This window comes from Alosa sapidissima, chromosome 2 (assembly GCF_018492685.1).
Source record: "Alosa sapidissima isolate fAloSap1 chromosome 2, fAloSap1.pri, whole genome shotgun sequence".
In the NCBI taxonomy this organism is placed as follows: Eukaryota; Metazoa; Chordata; class Actinopteri; order Clupeiformes; family Clupeidae; genus Alosa; species Alosa sapidissima.
The window spans coordinates 40,260,876-40,271,468 of NC_055958.1; the positions used below are offsets into that span (position 1 = coordinate 40,260,876).

Here is a 10,593-nt window from a genome sequence, read left to right on the forward strand (position 1 = left end):
TGTGTGTGTGTGTGTGTGTGTGTGTGTGTGTGTGTGTGTATCTGTTTGATCATTCAAAACATTTAATTCCTAATGAAAATTTTCTTGTAATGTGGAATTGAATAAAGTATCTAAAATGTCAATACATGCTCATGCTTTTATTACTTTGCCCTTGGTCACTACAAATGTGTGTGTGTGTGTGTGTGTGTGTGTGTGTGTGTGTGTGTGTGTGTGTGTGTGTGTGTGTGTGTGTGTGTGGTGTTCAGTATGCAGTGAGTGTAATCAGGTTTAGTGACATGAATGGCAGCACTGAACTCTTTACAGCAGTGAAACAGAAGACTTACTGTAGATCCCCAACCTGACTCTTCCCTCCTCCTGGTGTCCTCCACTGATGACCTGGCATGTGTACACTCCTCTATCATCATCATCTCTCCATCTGCTCCTCCTCAGTGTGAGAGACACGTCTCCTCTCTGCAGCTGCTGGGGGTCCACACTCACTCTGCCCTCATAGCCCCTCCCCTCTATCACATGACCATTCCTATACAGGTAGATACAGTCTGTCTGTCTAAACCACCTGATCTCCATGGCAACAGCATTGGTTTCAGGAGAGAGGTGACAGTGCAGTGTGACATCATCACCATCTTTACACTTCACAACACGATCAGGGATGACCAGTTTAAAACCTGCAGGGGGAAACAGATACGAGTTGTGTTAATGACTTATTGAATACACCCACAAACACACACGCTCACACACACACACACACACACACACACACACACACACACACACACTGCACACTAACATTGTCTCTCTCCTGCTTACTCCTTCACACACACACACACACACACACACACACACACACACCCACACACACACACACACACACACACACACACACACACACACTGCACACTAACATTGTCTCTCTCCTGCTTACTCCTTCACACACACACACACACACACACACACAGCAGTGGAGTCACACATTCACATGACACACACACACACATACACACACACACACACACAGACATACACACACACACACACACAGACAGACAGACACACACACACACACACACACACACACACACACACACACACGGTTCTATTCCATGTTAGCTCAGTTCCGTGTTCTCTGGTTGCTGGTTTGTTTGAGACGGTCCTGTGGGTGAATGACCCTTAATTGACCGATCCCAAGCCCCACCTCCCATTGTCAGTCCCATAGTTACTGTTGCTAAGTTGGACAAGTTTGCAGGAAAAGTGTGAGGGAACGCATGTTCAACATGGGGATGCAGCGCCATTTAGCCGAGTGTAACAGTACTGTATGTGCTGGATAATTTCTGGTCGTGTAATATTGCTTCAAAAAGCCTTCAGTATGCAATGGAAGACACATTCACAATGTCGACTTTTATCAATGAGGTGGAACAGCACAAATCGAGGGCAAATCAATCTGGTCTTATGGATCTTTATGGGATGCATGTTAACTGGGGATAAACAATTAGCACGTTATCACTAGCAGGTAGTTTACCTTATTTGCTGCAGATGTGACTGATTCAATAAACAGGTCTACGTGAACATAATTGTGTCCATAATAAAATAACAAAATCTAACCATATTTTGAGGATTAATTGAAGACGGAACCAAGTGCTGCTCAGATCCAAGTTCGTAATGTGGCTAGCCCGTTAAGCAGCTCATGTTGTCTCATGTTGTCTCATGTTGGGGAGGTGCAGAGATAGCCTCGCTTCGGTAGGCCTATACTTATTATTTTGAATGGCTGCTTTAGAGTATGTTGTTAGGAAGAGTTCAAATTAAAATATACAAGTGTATTGAAAAGAAACCACTAGATCTATCCCAAGATTAAACCATACCACACACAACATATCTGCATGGTAGACAGACACTATCAAGTGCACCACTGCTACTACGTGATTTGTCTTGCACTAGACTTCATCAGTTCCCGCTGGTTACTGTTATACTTCATTTAAATGTGGGCAATGTAGTAGGCCTAATATTGGTGATTTCGAGACTGCATAGCCTATACAGCAAGGCATAGTTTTTTCGGCACATGATTTGATTTTTAGAAGGCATTAGGCTATCGTCCAGCCATCAATAATGCATCGCTAGTAGGCTGTTAGCGTTTGTGGAAAAAATATTGTTAGCTTATTTCTGTGAACAGTCTGCTATCCCAAGTTAAACATGGCAAGGTAGCCTGTGCCTAAAAGCTGAAAGCATTATTGTTGTGTGTAAGGCGATACGTGATTGAAGGTGTAGCCTTCGTATGAGTGTGCGAGTTAAGTTACTGCAAGGTAGGTAAAGTAGTGTATTTTTTTCTGTAGGCTTAATGTTGTCCATTGTCGTTTCAACTGTGGAAACCAGGATTAGTTATGTTTTTGTGTGTAATTATGCACACAAATAAAGGGAACATTTTCGTACAAACTCACTTTGTAGCAGCCTATCCAAATTTATGCAAAGTTTGTGTTAACGTTTCACATGGTCAGGATATCGGATGTCACTTCTACAAGTACCCCAGGCATATATTTCAACCTTTTTGAGCTCTTTAGTTATTTAGATACTTATGCTACTCACAAAGGAAGCATTATAGCATTCGCATAACCGGCGTATTGTCATACAGAATCGACACTATTCCTCCAAAGTCCTCATTGTGACAAAGTAAAAGGGGGCAGGGCTTGGGATCGGTCAATTGGCTGCGGTGTGATTGGGGCTCCGCCCTTTAAGAGGACGTCACTACGACACGCTGGGGGAACGTCAACCTCGAGAGACTTTTTGGGTTTGCTATTGCCAGGCAACGCCCCTGTTCCGCCTCACACACACACACACACACACACACACACGCTGGGGGAACGTCCACCTCGAGAGACGTTTTGGGTTTGCTGTTGCCACGCAACACCCTGTTCCACCTCACATCTCCACCGAGTGGGGCACTGAGAGGAAGAGGGCTTCATCTGATGCCATCTCCACCGAGTGGGGCACTGAGAGCAAGAGGGCTTCATCTGGGTTTTGGACTTTGTTTTGAAGCCTTAGCTCTCATTCTTTTTTTTTCTACTATGCTATTTTTATTTAATAGACGGCTCTTCACAATGCTAGTAGAAGGCTCCATTGACTTGAATGGGATTTCCCGAACGTTCTACAGTAAGTTATTTTCATGTAATTACCGCTGCAAACATATAATTACCACTCTCACTGGCAACATGTTTTGTGCTTCTGCTTTAAGTCTCTCATATCACTGTGAAGTGAAAGCAGACGGTTGGTCAGCTGTGTTCTAAAGAATGTTTGATTCAAGTTCAGCGTGTGTTGTGAACTATTTGTCTCTCAGCAAAAGCCACGACGAAATGGTAACAATAAATGTAAAGAGACATATCGTGGAGTTAATTTTTTCGTTTCGGCAAGTAGCCCATATAATAGGCGGGATAATGTATAGAACGCCGGTCATTATCTGAAAATATGTCCCTTTAGGACGAAATAAGACCTGTCTTAGTGTTTGCCCGGTCGAGACTTATTTTCAGATAATGACCGGCGTTCTATACATTATCCCTTACATAATAAATACTAAACATTTATGTTTGTGTTTCTTTTGCCATTTTTTGTTTTCTGACCCTTAAACAGAAGCAGGGCACACACACACACAAACACACACACACACACACACACACACACACACTCTCTCTCTCTCTTTCTCTCACACACAAACATACTCTCTCTCACTCTCTCACACACACACACACACACACATGCTGACTCTCTCATTCTCTCTCATTGCGAACCCGATAGAGCCCTTTTGACGCTCTACTTTGAGAGACCAACCATCACTCATGCCATCAATGTTGAATTTTGGGCGTCTGACGGAAACTGATGAATCTGACCAACACGGCCATACTATGTTATCATTACCATATCACATTATCATGATTAATAAGTCATCATTGTTAGCATGGCATGTCACACAGCCTACCTGCTCCACCACTGAGTTCTTGTGATCATGTAGGCTACACTCTCCACCACCTGCTCCATCACTGAGTTCTTGTGATCATGTAGGCTATATCTCAACCACCTGCTCCATCACTGAGTTCTTGTGATCATGTGGGCTATATCTCCCTCTGCTCTGTACGCTTGCTCACGTCTACGTCTTCTCGCTCAAATTCAACAAACTTCAACATGTTGCTGACATACTGTAGGCTAACCTACCTGCAATATTGTTTATATTTTTAAGCTTCTACATTGGTGTTATTTTTGCACAACTGGCACTACCAGCACCCGCCGCAATTTCAAGGTGTGGCTACTTCAATTAACTATTTGGATACACTCACGGATTCCTGGCTCTGAGCCAAAATGGGAGGGGTGGGACCTGACAAGAGCTATTATTGGATCAGTCCAGTGTCAGTATGGAAAATGAACCAATGGGCCGCTGACTGTCCTTGGCTTGGGCAGACCGTTGGCCAAACAAATTAAAATGAGGAAAATGCCCGGTATGCCAGTTGGCCAGTCCGTCCCTGTTGGGCAACTTCTATAAAAGACGCCCTTTCTGATGACCGTAGTCTCTCTCACTTCCCATCCGCTCCCGCTGACAAACGCAGGGCAGCTTGGCATGGTGCCTCACTGGCAGACGCAGGGCAGCTTGGCATGGTGCCTCACTGGCAGACGCAGGTCAGCTTCGCTTGGTGCCTCACTGGCACGTCACGTTCATTGTTTAGTCTTTTGTGTTGATTCATTGGTCATTGATCTTGGTTGTCTTTTAGTTTAAGACTCGTATTTAGAGCGGGTGGTATTTAGTGGTGGGGTTTCATGTGACAGTTTAGGATTCATATTTAGAGCTGGTGGTATTTGGTGATGGGGTTTCACGTGACAGTTTAGAATTTGTATTCTAAACTCTAGAGCTGGTGGTATTTGGTGATGGGTTTTCATGTTACTTAGTTTAGCATTTGTATTTAGAGCTGGTGGTATTTGGTGATGGGTTTTCATATTACTTAGTTTGGCATTTGTATTTAGAGCTGGTGGTATTTGGTGATGGGTTTTCATGTTACTTAGTTTAGAATTTGTATTTAGAGCTGGTGGTATTTGGTGATGGGTTTTCATGTTACTTAGTTTAGGATTTGTATTTAGAGCTGGTGGTATTTGGTGATGAGGTTTCACGTGACAGTTTAGAATTTGTATCATGTGTATTTAGAGCTGGTGGCATTTGGTGATGGGTTTTCATGTTACTTAGTCAAGGGTTAGTTGAGCACAGTAGTTAGAGGACCCAGAAGACTCAACAAAAACGTGTCTTTTGTTTCTGGTCGAGAGTTCTGGTTTGTTTCTGGTCACGTTCATTATCTCTCATACACACACAAAATGAAAAGATCTCTCTCCCTCTTTCTCATTCACTATCTGTTTCGGTCTCTCTCTCTCTCGTTTACACACACACACACACACACACACACACACACACACACACACAAACACACAACTACATTACAAAATTACAAATATATACAGGAAACAGTTTCCCATAATTCTCGTCTGTCAGATAATTAAGAACAAGCTAGGCAGGTTTTATACCAACAGGACTCGGTGACCTTGAGAAACAGAGATCTATGTGATGGCCGGAGTGTTCCTTTAAATGACCTCTAGCCCCAATATTGGTTTCAGCCCTGTCCCTTGGTTTGACCTCTAGCCCCAATATTGGTTTCAGCCCCGTCCCTTGGTTTCAGGATTTCTCTTGATCATTTGAATATTTTAATTATATTATGTACTGTAGGTGCTGAACTCCCATAATGCGGAGACTTCCCTGGTTCTCTAATGCAATTACACTCTTTGCAGACGGCCCATTCTAATTTCACTACTCCAGTACCAATGACGTTCAGTCTAATAACCCCAACCGATTTTATTAATGAAAATGTCCTCATAAACGCCGCATCATAGGCTTTCTGGAGATAATATGTAATGGATTTGGAATTTATTTTACTACGTGAATTAATGTCTCCTTCAGCTGGAGGATGAACTATGCATGGTTCATCTTCACATTGTCTGAAGGAGAAACTGCTGGATTAGCTGAGATAAAAAATTAAGTCGTATTACTTCCACATTGTTTTTAAAAGTTATTTTGGCAGTAAAAATACCGTGTGTGTATGACCATGACTAGGGATGTAATGGTATAAAAATGTAAGCTCATGGTTATGGTGACCAAAATGATCACACACACACACACACACACACACACACATATACTGTACACACACACACACACACACACACACACACATTTAAAATGATCATGGTTTTCAGTATTATTGCTGTATGTTTAATAGTGTTGCACAGTGTATCGATACTAAAAAGGTATCACGATGCCTTCACCCAAAAAACGATACGATTTCCGACGTTTTTAAAATCGATACTTTATTAAAATAGTAACGTTCTGTGTCTGTGTGAACTGCTGCTCTCACTGCTCCTTGCACGCATCTAGGCAAGTGGGCGTGTCAAGCAGGCAGCTCTGAGAGAGTGAGTGTGCAGCCAACGTCAACATAGTTCTTTGCCGACAGTCCTCGGCCTGGTGGATAAAACAAAAGGTGAAATGAAATCTGCAACTATTTTGGATACATCGTGAATAGTGAAGGCAAGCCATCAGGTACACAGAGGCCCGTTTGTGAAATATGTTTCAAAGTCATTTAAAAGCAGTAGGCTATGCATGGAACTTGGCTAAACACCTCGCAGACATATCCCAACATTTTTAAAGAATAACATTACCATAACCTGTAAACAATCTATTTCAGTACTACTGGTAATATTTGTCATTGCATGTAGACTGCAATTTTTATTGCCCATATATAGGATAGGCTACCCGAAATGCGCTAATTAAAGCCCACAGCATATATTACCACCAAAGCGTGTTGAGTCCCAATAATAATAATAATAATAACCACTGATTGTAGTGGTAGCAAATGATGTTATCAAAGAAATAGACGTAATGTAGGAATGCACACAGATATATTGCAACAGGTAATGGTGTAGGCCTATCTGACGAAGACCTGAGTGGTTGGAACGTCGTACTTGTACACTGGGCGCAAAGAAGACTATCCTCACATTTTTCCCTTTGCAACTGTCAAAGAAATCCCATGAACACGGGAAGGCCTTGGGTAGCCTATACTGTACATCAGATGGCCTAAAGATTAGGCCCCTCTGCATAGCATTCAGTGATTTGCATGCAGTAATTTCAACACTGACCTTGATCTAGCCTAGTTTGGCTATTTAAAGCTACTTTATTGCCAAAACACAACATAATGTAAATGAACTATAACAAACAATAAAGGACTTAATCACACAAAGTAGGCCTACTATTTTACTGACTATAAAAAATAATCATTATTTAGGAAGTTTAGAAGTTTATAACCCAGAATTGACCTGCACATTACAAAAGTGCACTGAATTCAACACAAATGACTCAATACACTTGGAGGAGGTATGAGTCCTTTCTTTTCCAGATATCTTAGGATTTCGCCATAGTATCGTTTCAGTATCGAGCATCGTGATATTTATGGCAGGTATCGTATCGAAGTCATTATTTTGGTATCGTGACAACACTAATGTTTAAAAGTGTGTTCAATATGTGACATGAGTACAATTTACAGTTGTTTGTAGCCAAGTTGCTTACAGTAGCTTGCTTAGCTTGTTTGGCTATTTACCAAACATCTGACATGCATGACAATGTTCCCGGCGTGAGAACTGTGTTGATCACTGATGGGTAACGTCAGGATTTTATTTATTGACTGCTGTTTTCATGAATTCATGATGAAGACTGTGCTTATATTTTCCTTGAAATGTTCAATATTTGATATGTTGTCTTTACACAATGTCCCAACTCTTTTGGAATTAGGGTTGTAATATAATATCATATCAATACCGTACAGATGAATGATATTGTGATATTGTAGTCCATATCTCCTACCCTGGGTGCCAGTCAAACTTAGCCACGCCCACAATATTTGAGGTCGGGAAGTTCGGTTTGGCATTGCTCCGTTGTTGAGCAACTATGCTCGAACCAGAGCTGTTTTGACCAATTAAGTTCGACTTTACGATCATGGACAGGTGAGCAACAGTGCCTTGTCTATCATGTCATCTGAGCTTAGGTTGATATTGACCATTTTTCAAGGTCAAGGATTTGTGCTTGGTAGAACGAATGGAACACACAATGGAACAGACACACACCATGGAACAGACTAGCGAGTGTGCAGGAAGCTGCAGGTGCATTATTAAAAACCATGTGCGCAAAGGATTGTGGGTGTTCCAAGCATGCAGAGGATAAACGCATGCATCCTCGAAAATTCTCAGAAAATCTCAGAACAAAGGACTCAGTACTTGATAGAATTTTAAAGTACCCTTGACATTGGAACAGTGCTTGGTGAGATTCGATGACGTAACGTCCTTGAAAAAGCAGCTTTGAAGGACCCATCCTTGACTTTGAGAAACGGTCATTGTTTGCAACAAAAACGAGACGGAGAGAAGGAGACAGATGGCTTCTGACAGGGAAGCTACCAGGCTCGTAACTGAGGCGTTCTGTTCACGTTGTGTCTGCTGCAGCACTTAATATTCACTATAATCAATGGAAGTAGCTACACCAGACCTGATAGCGGCGCGTACGTTCGAATAGACCAGTCTTCTAAAATTGATTTTACGCGTTGCGAAGGGAAAGCTTCAGTTACGTGCCTGGTGTAGCTTCCCCGTGAGACCCCATAGAAAAATGTATATTATTTCCATGAGGTTTTATCACTCGAAACAATTATTTCTGAAAACTTTGGCCCAAGTTGACATGTGGGAAAACTCTGGTTTCACTTTCATCAAAGGAAAACAGCAGTGTGTTTGCATTGTGACATGTTGTTCTCTCGTTTGCTTCAAATCTCTGATTGGCCACCTGTTGGCTCCAGGGGTGCGACACCCCAGCTGTTTATAAAATGTTTGTGAGGGGAAATATCTGTTTTTCCAAATAGCCTACCCTGCTATGTATTTCGTTGTCTTAGATTTTGCTATCGGGTCTTGTAGGAGATATTGACAGCATAACTTTTACAAAAGACCAGAAAACAATGTTAAGGCATTTGTGGAGAAGAATGATGGTTTGTGTGTTCTTCCTACAGCTCATGGTAAGATATTCCGTGGCTCTGATTGGTTAGGTCTATCCAATTGAGTGCAGAGGCATTCCCCCCCTGTATCGGTTGAAACACGCCCCATAATTATGTCCCAATGGAGCAGTATCAGTCTTAATTGGGGCGTAATTATCTGACTAGAATCTGAATATGACGCGTCAGGCTACATATTTCCTACTCACACACACATACACACACACACACACACACTCTAACACACTAACACACACACACACAAACCACAAGATATCTCTTACCGTTGTCTGTGCCCCCAGCTGCCATTTTGCCTTCCTGAAACAGACACAGATCACTGGGTCACATTCTCCAACATCATTATCAGTCTTGAGTCTACATTCATCCAGTAGACCTGCTCATTTCTACACCTGTTCTCCTGTGGCAAACAGGACAGAACAGGTGTAGACACACACACAGGTACTGTGGCAAACAGGACAGAACAGGTGTACAGTAGACACACACACAGGTACTGTGGCAAACAGGACAGAACAGGTGTAGACACGCAGACATGGGGAGCGTATCTATATTCCCCGGGTTCTATGTTCCGCTTTGATATAGGACCGGGGAACATAGAACCCTAACCACGAGCGGGGAACATAGGGATGACACCTAGACAGGTACTGTGGCAACAGAACAGAACAAACTTCAGCTCTGTAAGATGTACTGTGGCATACACTATGTCTGTTACCTCTGAAGCTAATGATTAACCCATCATCATCATCATCATCATCATCTCTCTCTTCAATGCATATACTAATGGAATGTGCATAAACTAGTATTGCTATGGGTTTTCCCATGCTGCCTTGTTTACGCTGTTAGGCAGCCTGGAATCTATGGACTTCGTTTTCACCTCAACGAAGGAACCAATCACAGAACGGAGGGAGGGCAGCGAGACGATGACGACACACCGAAGCCGTTATGAGCGACGTACAGACGCATTTGATAGACATTTGTAGCGCCCAATCAATGGTTCTGGGCATTCGTAAGCCACGTTTCAAATACGAGAAAATAAATGTCTAGCTCCCAGACCCCATCTCAATGAGATGAGATCTGACGTTAGCCAGGCTAATTGCTATATGGAATGTGCATAAATTAGTATTGCTATATGGAATGTGCATAAACTAGTATTGCAATATGTGTGCATAAACTAGTATTGCTATATGGAATGTGCATAAACTATTATTTCATAAAGCATGTCTGCTCATCACAAAGTGGGTCTTACCTCAGTCTAGTGCAGCAGCCCCTGCAACACACCAAACAGTCTGCAGACTGGACACTGCTGCTGTAGAGGCTTCACACACACAGGCTGTTTCTCCTGCAGACTGGACACTGCTGCTGTAGGCTTCACACACACTATGACTCCAGGAGAAGAGGATCCCTGAGTGTTTCAGCGTAAACAGGAGAACTCCTCTTCAAAGAGATACGGAGGCCATTTTCTCTCCCAGTACCAGTCCCTCGTGTGGAA

General features: G+C 42.6%; 1 protein-coding gene across 1 annotated transcript; it reads right to left on the reverse strand.

Annotated features, from left to right (window-relative positions):
- Positions 1-282: 282 nt before the first annotated feature.
- On the reverse strand, positions 283-10,593 carry LOC121691587 (butyrophilin subfamily 2 member A2-like). The gene is made up of 3 exons (XM_042071184.1): positions 10,351-10,593; positions 9,371-9,404; positions 283-662 (listed from the first exon to the last, which is right to left on the reverse strand). The coding sequence occupies exons 2-3, from the start codon at positions 9,393-9,395 to the stop codon at positions 298-300; spliced, it is 390 nt and encodes a 129-aa protein (XP_041927118.1). The 5' UTR covers positions 9,396-9,404; positions 10,351-10,593; the 3' UTR covers positions 283-297.

Coding starts and splice junctions, on each gene's coding strand:
- LOC121691587 (XM_042071184.1), bottom strand. CDS start 9,395: ATGGCAGCTGGGGGCACAGACAACG. Junction 663..9,370: donor AGCTGGGGGCACAGACAACG/GTAAGAGATATC, acceptor TTCCCCCTGCAG/GTTTTAAACTGGTCATCCCT.